Genomic DNA, 19,809 nt, shown 5'->3' on the forward strand with positions numbered 1-19,809 from the left:
GAAGGGCATCACCCAGACACGAACTGAGACGAACACGGGATAGCATGGGTCAGACTGTCAGTCAGAGTCACGGGGGCATGGGGAGACCATACTGATGCTGCACAGGTGGACAAGAGCTCAAGGAAGCACCACTTCGACGGACCCAAAGGACGAGCAGATGGTAGCCAGGAAAAGAGCCAGGAATGTGAAGAGTGGACGGGGCCGCAGAGGACCCCGAAGAGAAAGGGGTGCCGTGCTCCAGCTGGATCAAAGGAAAGCGGGCCGAGGGCACCAGAGGCCGTGCCCCACAGGCCATGCCAAAGACGGCACTGGCTTCTGCAGCAGGAAGCCCCTGCAGACATCTAAAATGGGAGCAGGACATGATGATTCTCAGCTGCTAAAGCTCCTCCACGTGGGCTGTAGCTAACGAGACGACCAGTGCGAGTGTCTTCAGGCTCGACTGTTAGACCTCTAGGGAAAGGATCCTAGAGGGGGATGGCGCAAGTGAAAACGTGCAATGTTTGCGATGGCAAGATCTGTCAACAATGCAAACTTCCACAGGCGGAGTTGGCTGGACTTGTAGCACAGCCCACCCTGAGGGACACCTCACCTTGTAACCGAGTTATAATGTGAAATGAACAAGGCATGCGGCAGAACACACATGTGAGGCACAGTGGCATGTGTGCAATCAGGAAGGGGGGATATGCACAGACGTCTCTCCTGACACACACACATGACCTTCCTGGAAGGCCTCATGGGAGCTGATGGACTACACCTCTGCGGGTACAGGGGAGGGCAGGAGGCGTCCATTTTCAACCAGGCGAATGTCTTATGGGATGTCTTACCTACCTGTAAGATAGATAACTAAAGCAGGGATGGGATGGGAGGGGAGAGCATGGCCTATGGGGCTGACAGTGGGGAGGGGACTCAAGCTGGGGCCGAGGGAGAGGTGATGGCAGCCTGGGTGAGGTTGTGGCCGTGGGTATCAAAGGAAGGGGCGGACTTGAGGGGACTGTTGGGCGGTCAGGGAGGACAGGAGTGGTGAGGCCAATCCCCAGGGCTGGCCGGGGCTGCTGGTGGCTGACGTCATTTCAGAAGAAAACTCGAAGGAGGTGCAGGGTCTCCCTCTCCCTGCTTTGAGGACAAAAAAAATCACGGCTCTCTCTCTCCTCTCTCAACAGCCAAAACACACCTCTGAGCTATTTTGGGGGTCTAGGTTCTCTGCTCCCCAGTCTCCCTGTCCCCGACCTTTAAGAACAGATCTCAAGTCTGACAAGTTTGGGAGAGCTAACAATGAATGTCTGATAGGAAGCTAATGGCAGAGTAGGGAACGTGGGTTTGCCACATCTGAGGGAAGGACAAGTGATGGGGGAGGGGGAGACGAAGGAGGAAGGAGGGTCAGACCTGCCGTAGCCATGGAAAAGCCCACGGGAAGATGACCTGCCAGCTTCTGGTTAGGAAGAGCGCTGGGATCAAAGTGGGGGAGGTGTCTGAGCAAAGAGAAGACAGAAAAAACCCAGACAACCTACAGACTCAGAGCAATCCCCACTGGAACGCCAGCCAGCTTCTGACAAGCAGATTCTAAAATTTATAAGGAAATGAAAGGGACCCAGAATAGCCAAAACTCTACGGCCACACCACGCGGAACGGGCGCGACCTCATCAGGAGAGCCAAGACAAGCTTGAAAAATACGACGCTGGAGGACTCACACTTGCCGATTTCAAAACTTACTGCAAAGCAACAGTAATCAAGACAGTGTGATACTGGCATAAGGAAAGGCAAAAATCAATGGGATAGAACTGAGAGTTCAGAAATAAATCCACATGTCTACGACCAACGGATTTCTGAAAACGGTGCCAAGACCATTCAGTGGGGGCAAGATTAGTCTCTTCAAGAAATGGTTCTGGGACAACGGGCCCTCCACATGCAAAACAATGAAGTTGGACCCCTACTTCACACATTACGTAAAAATTCACTCAAAATGGATCAAAGACCCAAATGTAACAGCTAAAACTATAAAACTCTTAGAAGAAAATGTGTGGTAAATCTTTGTGACCTTGGATTTGGCAATGGGTTCTTGGATATGATACCAAAAGCAAAAGCAAAACAACGTAATAAATAACTGGAAAATTTTAAACCTTTGTGCTTCAGGGAATTCCCTGGCAGTCCAGTGTTTAGGACTCCTCACTTTCATTGCCGAGGGCCCGGGTACAACCATCAAGAAAGTGAAAAGACAACCCAAAGATGGGGACATAATATTTGCAAATCAGTTATCTGATAAGGGAATTTATCTAGAAAATATAAAGAACTCTTACAACTCAGCTATAAAAAGACAAATAACCCAATTTAAAAATGGGCAAAGGATCTGAACTAGCTTTTCTCCAGAGAAAATACACAAATGGCCAATAAGTACGTGAAAAGATGCTCATCAACATTAGGGACAGCATCAATGAGATACCACTCCACACCCACTAGGAAGGCTATAATAAAAAATGGAAAATATCAAGTGTTGGCGAGGATGTGGAGAAAGTGAGAATGAAAAATGGTACAGCCACTTTGGAAAACAGTCTGGCAATTCCTCAAAGGGTTAAACATACAGTTGCCATGTGACCCGCAACTTCACTCTTAAATGTATATATATACACACACACCTAAGAGAAGTGAAATCATATATCCACACAAAAACTTGCACATTAATATTCACAGTGGCATTACTTGCTACAGCTAAAAAGTAGAAAAACACAAACAACCATCAACTAATGAAGCAATGAATAAAACAGCCATACACTGAAGCATTATTCAGTCATAAAAAGGAATGAAGCACTGACACATGCAACAACATGAATGGACCTTGAAAACTACACTGCGTGAAAAGAGGCCAGACTCAAAAGGCCACATAGTATGTGATCCCATTGATATGAAATGTCCTGAACAGAAAAATCCAGAGGAAAGAATGTAGATTCGTGGTTGCCAAGGGCTGGGGAGGACTGGGGATCGCTAATGGGTAGGGGGTTTCGTTTTGGAGTGATGAAAATGTTCTGCAATTGACTGTGGCGATGGATGTACAACTCTGTGCATATGCTAAAAACCACTGAATTATACACTTTAAATGGATGAATTGTATAGTATGTGAATTACATCTCAGTGAAGCTGTTGTTACAAAAACAAAATGCAACAGTAAACCAGGCAAAGATGCTGCAGGTTCTCACTAAGACAGTAGCCATGGAAATGGAGAGATCCCCAGGGCAGGAGGGGGAAGGGGAGGCCTGAGGGGGCTGAAGCTGAAGCTCCCGCTGCTTAAAATCAAACATAAACTAACCTGAGGACCAAGGCCTGCTACTCGACGCTGGGCCCTGACCTGCAGCCTGTGCTGGCAGGCATGGCACATGATCTCCTGGCCAAACCCATCTGGGAAAAGGCAGCAGGAACCAAAATCAAACCTGGTTTTCACAGAGGAACTTTAAAATATATATAGTGTTCTGTCCCTGACCAAGGAGCTGCCATCACACGACAGCAGGGGCCTGTCCTGGTTGGAGTACACGTGATGCTCCCGTGGGACAGGGGCTGGCCTGGCTGGAGCTGGGCCCCCTGCAGCTCTGAGGGGCCATCGGGGCCCACACGGACCCCAGCATCTCAAAGGCTGCAGGAGTGCGCTGTCAGAGCCCAGTAGCGAGGGTTTCGGGTGGCCTTGCTGAGCCTGCCACAGACCAGAGGGGAAAGCACCTCCAGACATCACAGCGACCCAACGGCTTTCTTAGAATCGCCCAGGAGCAGGTGCCAGAGACCTGGTGACTGGTTTCCCTGGAGCCAAAGGACATCACAGCACCCAGATCCCCAGCTTTGGGAATGCAAACCAGAGCTCGTGCAGAGTGACCCAGACACAACAGGAGGGAGAACTGCCCAGGGACCCACATGGCCAGCCGGGCCAGGGCCAGGGCCAAGGTGAAAGGGACGATGAGGCCAGCACCACCACACCAAACAGCTGAAAGGATTGGGGTGAGGTGATACGGGTGACAGCGAACTGTGTCTGAGGGGTCAGTTCTAGGATATGGGTGGAAATCAGAGGGCTGAGGTGAGAATAAAATGATAGGATGAACATACAAACACCCAGAAAAATAGAGTCGCTTCACCTGTGGTCATATAAATGATGCAACTCCTTTGAGCAAAAAAACCCAAACAAAACCAAAACACGATGATAGAGGCAGGCTGTTCCCTGCCTTCTGATCCAAAACATTCCAGGGGACCATGTAAGGCCCAACCCCCGATGCCAACGTGTACAGAGTGAGAAGCCAGGGAAGAAGAGCCTGGACACTGCACAGCGTGAACCAATGAAAGTCCCAAAGCATCCACCCTACCCCACCTGCAGACGGCAGCTACGACAGAGGACATTTCCGGCAGCCGGCGGGCAGGCACTGCATGCCATCTGTCCCCTGCATATCTCATGGAATCCTACAGCCCCTCTGCGGACAGGCTCAGGGGAGGGGGAAAGAGGGCCGCCCTTGAAGAGACATCGGTTCCGAGATGTCTCAGGTCTGAATGAATAGAGACGGCTCTGCCGTCGTGAGGAGACTCGAGTTGTCTCTGGGGCTCTGAGAGCGTGGCTGAGCTGTGCCGCTGGGCCTGACAGTCTCTGCGTGGGGCTTCGAGCGCTCCGAGCTCAGAGCCGGGGAAGGAGGAGCGAGGCTGAGCAGTCAGCGCTGCAGCCCCCACAGCTCGGCCCCATGAGCCTGACTGAGTCAGGTGCTGCTTCCCCTGGCCTGGCTCAGGTCGCTGCCCTAGGAGGTGGCCCAGAAAGAACCAGCCACTCAGGCGGTGTACACGGCGGCCAGATGCTGCTCTTGGCGCTGATCCTCACTGCCAGGTGGGAAGACGGAGGCTGGGAGGCTGAGCCACCCACCCACAGTCCCCTGGCCGAGCCGTGGGGGCTGCAGCGCTGACTGCTCAGCCTCGCTCCTCCTTCCCCGGCTCTGAGCTCGGAGCGCTCAAAGCCCCACGCAGACACTGTCAGGCCCAGCGGCACAGCTCAGCCACGCTCTCAGAGCCCCAGAGACAACTCGAGTCTCCTCACGACGGCAGAGCCGTCTCTATTCATTCAGACCTGAGACATCTCGGAACCGATGTCTCTTCAAGGGTGCAGCTCCCACGCACTGACCATTTTGCTTCTGGCACAGTCTCCCTCTGCCCAGATGACAAGTGACTGCTGAGCACATGCCAGACCCCATGCTCCAGCCCACCGCCCAGGAGAGCAGACCACTCACTATCAACGTCACGCGAGGCCTAGAGATGTTAAGTAACTTGCCCAAGGTCACACAGCTGCTAAGGAGAGCCAGGTTTGAGCCCCAGCAGTCAGACCCCCAGTGTCGCTGTCACCACCACCCACAAGGAGACTCTCCAAGCAGGACTATCCTTCAGGCTGAGTGAAAGAAACCAGACACAAAAAGCCGAATGTTGTATGATTCCCTTTATATGAAATGTCCGGAACGGACAAACCCATAGAGACAGAAAGTGGATTCGTGGCTGTCAGGGGCTGGGAGCGGGAATGGGGAGAGACGGCTAATGAGGACGGGGTCCCCTTTTGGGGTGATGGAGATGTTCTGGAACTAGACAGAGGTGGTGGTTAAACAACACACTGAACATGCTAAACACCACTGAAGTGTATACTTTAGAACAGTAGATTTTACGTTATATGAATTGTACATCTCAATTTTTTAAAAATCCACTACTTATGGTATAGGAAACTAAAAAAAAAACTTGGAAGCCCCCAAAAGCTCAAGTTTCCAATGAGTGCATCGGTGCCCCCCCTTTGCCCTGCTCCACCATCACTGCTGGGAACTCCCTGCACTGCATGTGACACAAGGTTGATTCCTCCAAAACCAGCCATGTGCTTACCTGTACTTCATTGGTTTTCTGTCTGATTGCCTCTTCCTTTTCCCTAATGTCTTGTTCCAGGGAGTATTTCTCTCTGTGTGTTTAAAAATAGTTCAGGAAAGCACAGGTAGAGTGAATGAGTTGACCATTCCCCCAGTATCCCAACTTCTCAAGACCCAATCCCATCCATCCCACAGAAACCCACCCGGGCTGACCCCACTCAGTGGGGGCAGAAGTATAGGAACGCCCCCCGTGACCATCTGCCCTACCTGACCTCCTCCCCTACAAGTGTGGGTCAAACCTGTGGATGCCATGAGGCTTTGCCCCCAACATGGCTGCGCAAGCCTTTTAAAGCAGAGAATGTCAAAGCAATGTCCAGGGTGAGAAGGGCTGGATGTGCCCCTGCTGACTTTGAAGATGGAGGGGTCACGAGAGAGCAGGCACCGGGCAGCCTCTCAGAGCAGAATGAGCCCCTGGCCACACAGCACGGAAAGCAGACCCCAGACCCCCAACTTTGAGGAACTCAATTCAGATCCCCACCTACTTGGACAACACCTTGAATTCGACCTTGTGAGGCCCTGAGCAAGAAGCCCAGTTAAGCCCATCTAGACTCCTGGTCTACAGAGCTGTGCACTAATAAATTTGTGCTGTTTTAAGCCATTCCATACACAGCAAGAGAAAATGAATACATTCTCTAAATCCTATGTACACTTGCTCATGAATGGTGAGCAACAACTGCTCAGAAGACTGAGCACTGAAGACACGACGACACACAGAGAGAGGCCCTGCCTTCATGGAGCTCACAGGCCAGTGAGAGAGACAGGCGACAAATCAACACACAAAGGCACACAACCTAAGTACCACGAAGGGAAATCCAATGGGATAAGGAAAGGGGGTGTGCAATGTCCTGCATAGGATGACCAGGGAAGGACTCTGAGGACATGGCCTATGAAGAGAATATACGATGGAAAAACATTCTAGGCGATGGGAACAGGAAGGCATAGCTCGGCTGGGGGAGCCATGGTGAGGTGTCTGGAGTGATGCAAAGTTGGATGAGGAGTCCAGAGGACTGGCAGCAAGACGCGGCAGTGAGGGTCTCTGGGCCCGGCAGCTGCCCCCAGCTACTCCCTCACAGGAGGCTGTGGCTGGCCGCTGTGCGCACCAGGGCTTGGTGGGGCCCTGCCTGCCTCCTCAGCTGCAAACAGCTCCCCCGGGGCAGCAACCAGCCTTGCTCTCCTCCTTAGAGACTGACTGTTTGTGCCCCCCACAAATTCATATGTTGAAACCCTAACCCCCCAGTGTGAAGGTTTTTGGAGGTGGGGCCTTTGGGAGATGCTTAGGTCATGAGGGTAGAGCCTGCAGGAATGGGATTAATGCCCTTACGAGAGACCCCAGAGACCTCCTTGCCCCTCCACCCTCTGAGAACATGGTGAGAAGACACTGTCTATGAACCAGGAGATGGGCCTCATCAGACACTGGATCTGTCTGCACCTCTATCTCGACTTCCAGCCTCCACGATGGGGGTAAGTATGGGCCTGTTGTTCAGGCCCCCCAGTCTGTGAGTTTGTTACAGCAGCCTGAAGGGGCTGCCTCGGCATCAGAAACCTCATGTGGCCAACATACCCCGCCTCCCCTGCTGGGAACCCAGCCCTTGCTCGACAGTAAGGCCCCCTCTGGGACATTGGGCCAGACACGGAACCGCGAGCATCTGCACGTTCGTTTCCACAAGTCTAAGAACTACCTAACGATACAACGTGCTCTTTACATCCAACCCATTACGACTGAGTCACGTCAAGGGGAGAGGCGTGTGTCGCCACACCGCCAAGCAACAGGCCTGAAGGTCACTCTCAAAGCCACCCAGGCCTGGCTTCCTGCACACTCTTGCTCTGCACACGCTTGCCTCTTGCCTTCACAGGGAAACGCTCCAGGCTGCCAGAGGCTGCACAGCTGTGAAGAGGCAGCCCTGGCCTGACTGGGACACCACTGTCCCTTCCAAGACCCCAACCCTTGCATTACAGGGTCCCCTCCCTCCTCTACCTGCAGTCCTGATTAACAGGCCCACCCAGGCTCTAAGACACTGGCCCTCCATCCTCACAGACCCTCTCAGCCTTGCCAGGCTGCACGTGCTGATTTCTGGTTTGGAAATACAGCCCCAGGGAGCAGATGACAGAATGGGAGCCATCCTCTGGGCTGAGCATGAAGCAAAGGGTCTGGCTTCAGCAGGCGGCCAAGGCTGAGGCTTTGTGGCCAGCCAGCCACCCACCTAACCAGTCTCACATGACATCTGACCTGCCTTTGCTTCTCAGGGCTCTGCTCCACTAAGGACACAAACTACACCACCCAAGGGGCATCCAGCTGTGAGTGGGATCCAGCTCGCTCTGGCGAAGTGATGTTGTTTTCATTTTCGGTCAAGAAACAGTCCGTCTCCTGTGGAGGGCTGGGTGCCTTTGGCCCTTCTGCTCGTTGCACCCCACCCCCCAGCCCTCCCCCAGAATTAATTGGTAAGAGGATGCTGTTCTGCAGAAGATCACAGGGGCATACAGGAAGTAGATGTATTCTTTTATGCCAGACTCTGAGAGTACAGACACCCCATCCAAAGCCCTTGTTTACAAGTGGGGAAACCAAGGCAGTGGGCGCTGGGAACGAAGACAGAAACCTGGACACAAGGCCTGAGACTCAGAGTTGACCTGTTGCTCCTAAGCAGCAATGTCACTACCTGAGACTCAGTCACTTTATGTGTTCAGAAATTACAAGGCCCTCCTGAGGCGGGGGTGGGGGGTGGTGGGGGGGTGCCCTGCAGGCCGCCCAGCAACAATGTGTCTGAGACCCCACAGCCCACACCGGCTCCCACTGAGGATGTCAGTACTTGAGCTCATTAAGTCAATTCAGGAACTCAGGAGAATCTGTGTCCCTTCATTTCTGCTGAACAAACTCATGATGGTCAACTCGCCACATGGTTCACAAGCCTCTGCTACTTCCAATAACAACCTGGGACGTAGATTTGGTTGGAATCTGAAGGGAAGGAGACGCTTTAACATACCTTTGTAACTGGGCGATCTCTTGACTGATATCATCAAGTTCCTTCACACCAGTAAACTCCCCCGATCCAAGAGAACTTGAACTGTCCTGCAACCAAATTCAGACAAAGAATTACAAATTGACTAGCTGACCTCACCGCACAGCATGGGCTAGTAGGTCTTAGAATAAGGGATAAAATCATCTGTCTCCAGCCCCCAACCTGGGAACCATCTGGGCAGCCCAGACACACCCCGAGTGGCCCTAGTGAAGGCTGGGCAGGCTGCCAGCGCCACCTGGTGGCGGGATGAGGGAAGTGACGCAAACACGATAGGGATGGGCCAGCAGCTACTCACCGGGATGGGAGTGACTCTCTCTGAAGGTGGGACCATGTCCGGCGAGAGGACTTGAGGGGGGTCGATGCCTTTACTGACCTTCTGCTGAATGAAATACATAGCTAACGCGAATTGGTCTTTGCTTAACTTCCCCGTTTGCCTCGTATCGGCCAGGGCCCTGGGAGAAATGTGGGGATGCTAATTACACATCACAAACACCAGAATTGGTTCCAAGTACACGGAACCCACACTTCTAAAAAATGGACAACAAAAACGATAAAAACAACGGGCCACAGCTGCAGCTCCTTTTCTACTGAACATCCCCCTCCTGGGGAGCAGTCCCAGCCCCCCCACCAGAGCGTCAGGGCAGGAGGGGGCTCTTCTCCCAATTGGAGAACCGCCAAGCCCCCATCACGGGCCGAGGAGCCGGTCCCTTGGGAAGCCCTGTTAGCAGCCAGGAGACACGCAGCTGGCTTCTGATGGTGTGCAGGCAGTGGATGCGATTCACATTCCTGTGCAAACGGAAGCTGGAGCCGAGTGCACACACTCAGACCCTCAGCTGGTTCCTGCAGCCTTGGGTTATCAGAATGGCCTGAGCCGCTGGTCTTCAATGGGGATGACAAGCAGCATTTGGGGTTGTCATCATGAGGGGACGGGGCCTGGAAAGCCAGGCATGGCTACACAGGGGACAGTCCCTTGCTGCTAAGGTGACCCCACCCTTGTGGCCTTCTGGTGTCCTGGCACATGGGCAAGGCAGTGTGGAAGCTCTGCCACACCCGTGGTCACCGAGAGCTGGCCGTACGGGAAGGGAAGCCTCACGCAGCCAGGACAAGGCCTCCACATCTGTGAAAAATGTCATCCCTTCACTCTGTCCACTCAACACGCAGTCTCCTTCCCACTGCACGTAGTTACTGAGAGGGTAGTGAAACCATGTCCTGATGCAGAGCGAAGAAGAGCCGGGGACGTGTAACAGACTCAGGCCCAAACGCTGTGAGCGAACAGGGCTGGTGGAGATCCCTGTAAATGTCTCTATTCAAGGCTGGTTTTAAAATGTCTGTTCTTGTCACAGTTCAAGGGCGGGGCGTGATAATTTCGAACTGCAACTATTTCTCCTGATTCTGCTGGCAAGGGCCAGTCCTGCTGCACACCCAGCCCACGGCAGCTCTCGGGCTGCGGTCCCATCTCTCTGGCCCGTCCCTGCTCCCTGGTCTCTGAAGGAGCGGAGGCCCCCAGGCCCACGTGCAGGGGTACTCTGTCCGCGTCCACCCAGGGCAGCATTACTGTGCTTATTCTGACACCACGGGGAGTGGCACGGTGCCGGGCACTGCGGGGGACAGGCCTGCGTCCTCGTTTTGTCCCTTCAATCCTTCCTGGCTTGTTATCTCCACTTTGGATATGCTCCCACACCCGGCCACCTGCAAACAAACCCAGACTGTCCTTTCACTGTCCCAGTGGTTATTCTAGAGCTCACTCTTTCGTCCCTGCCTTTTTTTCCCTGTATGCAATGCCTTCTGCGTGTTTTCTTTTTAATCCAAGCGTATTTGTGATTTCGTTGTGTCATTTACGTATTGTCATGTCACTTACAGGTTGAGATACATGTTATAAATTACACTATGTTATGATCGGGGTATAATTTGAATTCCGTGCACGTGCATTTCAGCGTGATAAAGGGGGCACTGGATCTGAAGGGCCTGATAGAGACTGCCCCTGACTCGTCACAAGGGGCCAGGCTTCCCACAGTCTTTTGCTAACTGACTAGGTGTCGTGTGCTTCTTGAGAAGGGACAGCCCGTTTTCTCCAGCAGGGCCTCACCTTGTAACGTGGCTATCTCTGAATTACTGTTAAGGATGGTTATTTCCCCAAGTCACAGTGAATTTCACAGCTCTATTTGGAGGGGGTCACCCCTCCGGAATTACATGGAAATTCTCTTCTTACAAAACTCTCAAGTGAAGCCCTCTAAAGTGGGAGGGCTTTCTCCCCTGAGAAAGCTAGGAAGCGACTTTCACCACTGGCTAGTTACAAAAGGAGCCATCCCGGTGCCATGAAGATCGCTCTGCCGGCCCTGGAGGAAAGTGGGGGTGAAGACGGCTCCTCGACCAGCCCTGAGGTACAGACCAGTCTCACCCTCTCCCACCAGCCGTGTCACTGACCTTCACGGGGCAGGGCCTCTAGGAGAGATGGCCACAGCCCTGATGCCCAGGGTGGCCCTGCCGGAGCCTCTGGGGCCCTTACTGCACCCTCCCACCAGAGGGGGGTGGGGCCGAGCAACTGCACCCTCACTGGCTGGGCTGAAGGCTGCATAACCACTAGCAAGAACTTGCCCCAGAGCTCTCTGGAGGGACAAACAGGAGACCTTCCTGCTGGAGGAGGGTGAACTGACATGCACAGAATACAGGGTACAGGTCTTTACACTCAGCCCTGACTACCGCTCCCTCCTGTCCTGCTCACCCGCTCCGGCCCTTCACACAGCACAAGTCTCACTCAACGTGTGAGCCACCCACAGCCGTTACTTTGACACAGCGAGACCCCCTGTACTTAGGAAGAGACGTCCATCTATCTGCTCTTACCATATGTGTGCTAGAAGGTTCTGGGTGAGGCCCGAGTGCATGAAGATCTCCTTCACCTCCTGGCCGCTCACATAGCCGTCCAGGTCTAGGTCAGTCTTCAGAAATATCTCGTCAAATCGCATCTTGTCCGCCACTGGCACCACCCAGTTTACTGTTGGCTGAAAAGGTTTTTCAGAAGTTAATCCTCAAGCTTTTTATCACCTGCAAATACACACTATTAAAGTGTTTTCATGCTCATTTTAGCAGAAAACCCTCCACGAGCCAAGAGGGCAGACAAGATCCCTGTTCTGTAAGTGCGGAAACTGAGGCTCAGAGAGGTTAATGCTGACTCGGTCAGTCTTACCCAGTGGCCAGTCTGTACCTCTTTCCACCCCATCACAGTGCCCTGAAATCTTTGTACTGAGAGGGATGTAAAGACGCAGCAGGTCCTTCTACCAATAGCCCTTCCATCCCCGCTGCCTGGGACACGAAGGAAAGCCTTCCACGATGGAAAGTGATCCCCTTCCAGGAGGGGGCTTCAAGTGTACCAGAGAGGACCCTCCTGACCACTCATTTTGGAAGGACTTTCTCCCGAGAACCGGCCCAGCACCGATGCCAGCGTTCCTGGCCTTCTGTCCTCCACCTGCAGACCTTCTTTGCAGCGGCAGGGGCATTCTCAACGCCCACAGTTCCAGGATTCTGTACTCCATGCTTCTTTGACCCTGACCCCACTCCCTGCGACACAGCAGACCCCCTGTGAGGTGTCAGTACACACAAGGCACTGACAGGCACTGAGTGAGGCTGATGTGAAAACTGCACCTGCATGACAGGCGGGCACTCAGGGCCCTGTGGTGCTGGTGGGGGAGCCCACGCCTCTGAGGAGCACGCCCACCACCTGTGAGCGCCCCACATTCACGAGGACCCTGCTGTGGCAGACGAAGCTGAGAGCCCAGCGAGCTGCTTTGATTTCAGTGCATTGGGGCTCGGCCACCTCGTGCACCTGTGACCTCTTACACCACCTGCTCCAGTTCTACTTAAGAAAAGCAAATGCCAGGGTCCGCCAGGGCCAGAGCACCTCCAACTCAGAGGCATCCAGGCCCCTCGGGCACTTGGTGGCAGGCCTCTTCAATTGCTTATTCTGGGTGTGTCACCTCTGACCTTTGGGGCTCCCATCACAGCACGTTTCACAGCGTCTCTGCCCCTTTTTGTAGAGATGTTTCCTTTCATCTGCTTTTCTGACCAGGTCTCTCTTATCATCTAAATCAGTGGGATCCTGATGTGAGCACCAGGAATCCAGAAAGCAATTTTGGGAAGAAAGGGACAACACATTACCCAGGGTTTGGGGTAGGGAGTAGAATGATTTAGGACAGCAAGGATTTATCAAAAAAAAAAAAAAATCATCAGAATTTACGGACCAGATTCAAATTGCAAAGGCTCAGGCAGCGAGAACTGAGATAGCGTTTTACCTGCTGCATTACAGGAATTTTCTAAGCCACCTCAGGTCTGTCATTGAACAGTTCAGAGGAGACGTGAAGATGCACATAAAGGAGCTTTAATGAAGAGGCTTGCTGTCTTTAAGTCAAGAGCCTGGAACGAGCTCATACGCTGACACTGAGATGCCCACAGAAGAAGGAGCAATGGTCAGACAAGCTGAGCTGAGGCGGGATTGGTTTCTGGGTCCCATGGGCCCCAACAGATCATGCCTCTGGGATGATGAGGGTCCAGACATTCATTGCGCAAACACAATGAACTTGCTGCCTCATTTCTGGGGGTCTCAGGGTATGTCAGCAGCAAGAATCCGATGCCTACTTAGCTAAAAATCCAACACTGAACAACCTCCCCCTTGGAGCTGGGTCTCCTGGAAAGGGCTGGGTTTAAGGTCAGCTTAGCAGCTGTAGGCCTCCAGTCAATGGGAACAGACCCTGGTGGCTGGAAGGGGCTTCCCCTCACATATGGCCACGAGAGCTGGACTGGGCGGCCCTCTGGGGGCCCCAGGTAGGGTGTTGTTGCCCTGGGGATGAGGAAAGTGGGGGAGGGGAAAGCATGGAACTTGTGGGTCCACAGAAATGCCCGTTCTCATGTCTGCAATTCCACCAGCTGCCCCTCTCCCAAGGGGACAAAGACACCCCCACCTGTGACCCCCAATAGCGGCCACTAGTACAACTGGTCTAGTCAGGGGGGTCAGCAGCATGCTCCTGGGATCTGGGGAGAGCTGCCAGATCACCAGGGGGTGGTATTATGAGGCTGGCTGGCCTGCACCCAACAACAACTTCAGCCCTGCCTGCTTCCTTGTCGGTAAAACATACTCCATCTAGCCTAACCTACAGTACTTAAGAGCTTTCGGCAAGAATTCTGCAGACTCAAGGTGTTGGGTCTTGAAACACAGCAGCTCATGTAGGTCTAAGTAGCTGGCCTCAGCCCCGCTTCTCCGACTCCATCTCACCATCCCCTGGCTAACCCTGCCTCAGCCTTTTTCCAGTTTCAAGGACACACGGAGCGTTTCCACTTCAGAGCCTTGCCATGCACTAGTCCTCAGATGGCTTATCATTCAGGTGTTAGCTCAGATGTCACTGCAGCAGCGGTAGCCTGCCAGCTGGCCCCATCTGCGGGAGCACGCCCCCCTCCTCACCCCGACACTTCCAGGCCAGGCCCTGCTCTGCTTTCTCATGACTGGTGGACCTTCCTTAGTTTACCAATTTGCTTATCGTCTGTCTCCCCACAGAGGGCAGGGGTCCATCGCACAGTCACTGCAGCACCCCCAGGAAGTGCCGGGCATGGCTGGTGAGCTGGCAAAGGTGCCCAGGCTGGGCCATCTGAGGCTGGGCTCCTTCACAGAGAGCCGCATACAACTCACCAACCAGAGGCCACGCCTCTCCAACTGGCCAGAGTGGTGAGGGGAGTTGTGTTAGCCCCTATGACCAAGCCTCATCGACCCTCTCTGATCTCTTTTTTTTACTCTAGGATGTGATAAGCTCCTTGAAAATGAGCCTTGCAAGTCGAATATTTAACTTTAAAATTATGTCACTATCAAGAGAAATCACTGTCTCATTATGCCTTTCTCGTTTTCATTTTTATCATAGTCCAAACTTGCATGGGGTGCTGGCTGGCCTTCTTGTCACAACTCATTGTTTTGCCTTTGAAACCACAAATGAGGTAGAAAGTAAAGCATGATTCCACATGTAACTCACGTCCTTGCACATTTTAGACAATCTCCAAGGTGCCCTTTTATAAAGAGCCCATTATGATGCTGCCTTTGCCAGAATAAGAAACGTCTTTTTTGACATATAAGATACTGCCACATGGCGAGATGGAGCCCCCTCCTGTCTTCCTAACACGAGATGGATACCTCCCTTAATTACCTGATTACTCAACATATTTTTAATGAGCATCAGAGTACCAGAGATTCTTCTAGATGCTGAGATTATAACCAAGAACGAACTCTGCTCTCATGAAGCTAATGGCGGGGGGTTGGGGGGGAACTGGACAGATGATACATAATTAACCGCATAACAGGCCAGCTGTGGGAAATATAGAAGAGAGCAGGTAGAGGGTGGCTGGTCCAGGGTGTGGTCACACCAGGCTCCCCAGATGAGGTGCCCCGTGAGCAGAGGCTCACGACGCCAGGTGCCTCAGTATGCAATCTGGGGACACGCCCTCCCAGCAGAGGGTCTGCCCGAGGCAGGAGGGGCAGGGGGGTGAGTAGTGCTGGGTGTGCTTGGGGAAAGGCGGTATTTATGTGTAAGTGAATGAGAAACTTAATTCTGAATCCCTGTTGCTATGGTCTGAATGTTTGTGTCCCCCGCCTCCCCTCAATTCATACGCTGGAAGTCCTAAGCCCCACTGTGATGGTATTAGGAAGTGGGGCCTTTGGGAGGTGATTAGGTCGTGAGGACAGAGCCCTCACGAATGGAATTAGTGCCCTTAAAAAAGGGACCCCAGAGAGCTTCCATGGCCCTTCCGCCATGTGAGGACCCAGCAAGAGGACGGCCACCTGTGAACCAGGAACTGCCCCACCAAACACCGAATCTGTCGGCACCTCGATCTTGGACTTCCAGCTTCCAGAACTGTGAGAAATGAATATCAGCTATTTAGAAGCCACCCAGTCTACAGCATTGTTACAGCAGCCAGAGAGGACTAAGAGACACCTATTGTAAAGATTTAATTTAATCACAGACTTTACCCTTCTTGGGCCACGAACTACGTGCTGCTGCTGAGAAACATCTTGCTGGCACTCTACACAGCAGTGCAAACAGCTGCCCGGAGACGTGGCCACGCATGCAGGGGGCACCGTACCTGTGTTTGCTTGATACTGTGCTTGGGAGACAGGCTTCCAGTGCTGTTCAGGCTGCTGACGCTGCCGTGGGAAGGCGTGGAGCGGAGGCTGTCTTTCGGTGGGGGGCTGGCAGGCAGGACAGGCACAGCTCCCGGGAACACCGTCTTCTTCCTCTTGGATGGTGGGATGAGGGATGGGGGCAGGGCGGAGGGCACAGGCTCCTTCTCGAGGGCTCGGTACACCAAGTGCATGGCCTGTGAGCACAAAAGAGAACGGCGTTTAGGTGGTGAGGCCCAGGGCCAGGGTGGGCAGAGGGCAGCTCTTTCAAGGGCTGCAGTGATGTGATGAAGACTGCTCTTTTTGAGGTTGCTTCCAAATGGAGCACAGTAAAAATAAACCTTTCTGATGAGCTACACTGCCAATGCATAATTTTCTAAGACATATGTTTAATCATGAGAGACTGAAATGAGTACAAAAGGAATACAATCATGCCAGACTCCACACATGTCCCTTCGCCACACAGCAAGGCCACTGTCTCCAGGCCTGACGACTTTCAAAGTAATGGAACGTGGAAGTCTACAGACTCACCATGATAGTACACCTTAAACCTATATAGTGCTGTCTGTCAATTACATCTCAAGAAAACTGGAAGGGGAAAAAAAGACACACCATGAGAGCTGCATGTACTTCAAGATATTCAGGAGACACAAAACTACCCAAAAGGGTGTGTGTGCTGAGGATGGACAGGTGGCTCTCCTGCTCGAGGTAGGCAGGGGAAAATAAACTTTGTCTAAAACAAGGATTGAAAAGTCTATTTTAAAAAGTAACAAAACAAAACCAAAATGACAACCTCCCCCTACCCCGCCACTTCAAACTAGTCTTTAAGTTGCTACCAACAGATCATTAACACAGGTAAAAATTTAGTCACTTAAAAACTGTACTAAATGCCACTCAGCTAGTGATGAAAAGAAACACAAAACGACACAACTCTAAGACCCACTTATAAAAGAATATAAATCTTGGCTGAAATGATGAGAAATGATAAAAACAAAAGTAGAAATTCAGGGCTCATGAGGCTATGAGGAGAGAGGCGTGTTCCTGGGTTCACTCCAGGCCAATCACCCCTTCCTGGAGACCACCCCAAAGGCAGTTCAATGATACTAACTAACACCTGAAGTCAAATGCCATCAAAAGAAATATAAAAACAAGTAAGGGGCTTGGGGGAGGGGGGATGGGGAGTTAGTGTTTCATGGGGACGGAGGTTTAGTTTTGCAAGGTAAAAAGAGTTCTGGGGATGGATGGTGGTGATGGTTGCACAACCATGTGAATGTATTAATACCACTGAACCGTACACTTAAAGATGGTTATGATGGGACTTCCCCGGTGGTTCAGTGGTTAAGACTCCATGCTCCCAATGCAGGGGGCCGGGGTTCAATCCCTGGTCAGGGAATTAGATCCCACATGCCGCAACTAAAAGGATCCCACATGACACAACGAAGATGCCACACGCGGCAATGAAGATCCCACGTGCCGCAACTAAGACCAGGCACAGCCAAATAAATAAATAAATATTTTTAAAACTAACTAAATAAAAATGGTTATGATGGTAAATTTTGTTATGCGTATTTTACCACAATAAAAAAAATAATAATGGACAGCTAGTGAAAAGGAACAGGATGATGGAGAAACATGGAAAATGCTCAAAGTAAAAAAGGCAAAACAGAGTCGATGTGTGGGGGAAAAAAACACAACTGAGTACTATGGGGTGTAAGAGATGATGAGTGGAATTGTAAGAGAAATTTATAATTTCCTTGGCAAATGGTTTAAATTTAACCTAGAAGTTTAAAATCTCAAAGGCTTTACACCATAGTATAGTAAGATAATAACAAGCTTTCATTCATGTGTATGTTGTAAAATCACATTTTAAAGACATTTAAAATTCCTAAAACAGAAGATGTACCTTAGGGATATGGATATAGTTCATCGTTTTCTATGACTTAGGAATTCCCAGCTTTTTTTTTTCTGCTTGAACTTAATTACTGTTTATTAGAGCACTGTCCTTATCTACAAGGGGCTACTTTATTCTACTTTGAGATTTAACAGAATGAGATGAGTGAATAAATCTCATGAACGGGAGAGAGAGATCAAAGATGTGAGTAAGGAGAGGGGAAGGGAGAAAGAAAAAGAGGGACAGAACGACATGGGCCCAGGGTGGGGAGGCGAGAGCCAGGCAAAGTCAGTGCAGCAGGCAGCTGGGAGAGGTGAATGGTGAGCTACGGGGGTGTGGAGGGAGGGCAGCTGAATGGGAAGGCAGCCCATAGGACATAAGAGCCCCAATCCTCACATAGATCTAGCACTGCTGCTAAAAGGAGAAGAGGGTGGGAGTGTCAGGGCTCTGGCATGAACAGAAGCAGACGTGGAAGTAGATGGCAGGCTGCTAGGGCACCTGGTGGGCATGTCTACACATATGCCTACTTCCCAGCTCTGTCTGCTGAGAAGGCCTGGAAGCAGTGGCATCGCAGGGGCACTGAGCACCCCAGTGCCCAGATCCTGGTTTCTAATACCATTCTCCACTATAAGGAACTGGGGGTCCCTGGAAAAATGGCTGATGATGGAGCTGAGAGAGGGGATGGACAGGAAGAGCCAGGAAAATCCCATCATGCCAAAAGTAAGCAAGTGCTCAAGAATGATATGATGTGACCAAATGACAAAGGAGTCAGCTGGGAGGAACTCCCAATGGGCACAATAAATCATGCCAGTAAAGGATTATAAACCATGGAACAGAGAACAGAGGACACCTCCATAAGTCCACTCTGATATGAACAAGTGCCTTACAGCAGAAGGCCAGCTAGAAAATGTGCAAGGAATGACAGAATTAGAAAATCATCATCTGGCAACTACCAGAAACCTGACTGATTCAGGTGAGACTCCTGGGAGGATGCAAGAACTAGCGGGTGAGAGGTGTAGGGGTAACAGGGTATTCAGTCTCCACGTGTCTCTCATGAAAGATTGAGCACAAAGGAAAAGAGAGAATCCGAACTTGATCAAGGTCGGGTCAAGGTTGACATCAAGGTAGTACGACATGGAATAAGACATCACATGTCCTATCGATGTCATGTGCCCTGGGGAGAACAAGCGTCACCTCGGTGGGGACCTACCACACAAAAGTGCATGGCCTGGATCATCATCAGGAAACAGCAGACAACCCCACACCGAAGGAGACACTACACACCACTGGCCTTAAAAATGCCCACATGGCCATGAGACACAAAGACAGATGCAGGAGCTGATCTAGATTATAAGAACACGAGGCTGGGGCTTCCCTGGTGGCGCAGTGGTTGAGAGTCCGCCTGCCGATGCAGGGGACACGGGTTCGTGCCCCGGTCCGGGAAGATCCCACATGCCGCGGAGCGGCTGGGCCCGTGAGCCATGGCAGCTGAGCCCGTGCTCTGCAATGGGAGAGGCCACAACAGTGAGAAGCCCGTGTACCGCAAAAAAAAAAAAAAGAACACGAGGCTGTAGTCTCTTTCACTATAAAGGACATTTTGGGAACAACTGGCAAAATGTGAATAATATCCTTAGGTTAGATAATAGATTAATACAATAATAGATATATTAATATATAACATATATGATATAACCTATCATAATAGATACTGTAATAAATTAGACAATGTCAATTTCCTGATTTTGAACTGGACAGCGGTTATGTAAGAGAATTCTCTGGTTTGGGGATACAAACACTGAAGTATTTCAGGATGAAAAGGCCCATGTCTGAAACTTACTTCAAAAT

The 19,809-nt window shown here is 51.6% G+C and overlaps 1 protein-coding gene across 21 annotated transcripts in view; it reads right to left on the reverse strand.

Moving 5' to 3' along the window:
• The window catches only part of EPS15L1 (epidermal growth factor receptor pathway substrate 15 like 1), a 100,012-nt gene that overhangs the window by 43,698 nt on the left and 36,505 nt on the right, over nt 1-19,809 (reverse strand). For all 21 annotated transcript variants that reach the window (XR_016391467.1, XR_016391468.1, XR_016391469.1 and 18 more), the window contains 5 exons: nt 16,037-16,270; nt 11,765-11,922; nt 9,219-9,375; nt 8,888-8,973; nt 5,869-5,941 (listed from right to left, as the gene is read on the reverse strand). Coding sequence is in view for 18 of the 21 variants with exons in the window: in XM_022558739.2 (XP_022414447.1) it covers nt 5,869-5,941; nt 8,888-8,973; nt 9,219-9,375; nt 11,765-11,922; nt 16,037-16,270 (708 nt within the window). In the remaining 3 variants the exon portion in view is untranslated. The remainder of the gene's footprint in view (nt 1-5,868; nt 5,942-8,887; nt 8,974-9,218; nt 9,376-11,764; nt 11,923-16,036; nt 16,271-19,809) is intronic.

The sequence above is a fragment of the Delphinapterus leucas genome, unplaced genomic scaffold (genome assembly GCF_059928025.1).
Source record: "Delphinapterus leucas isolate spDelLeu-1000000601 "Yukka" unplaced genomic scaffold, BTC_Dleu_Yukka2 spDelLeu_asBTCV2_sq25, whole genome shotgun sequence".
NCBI classification, from domain to species: Eukaryota; Metazoa; Chordata; class Mammalia; order Artiodactyla; family Monodontidae; genus Delphinapterus; species Delphinapterus leucas.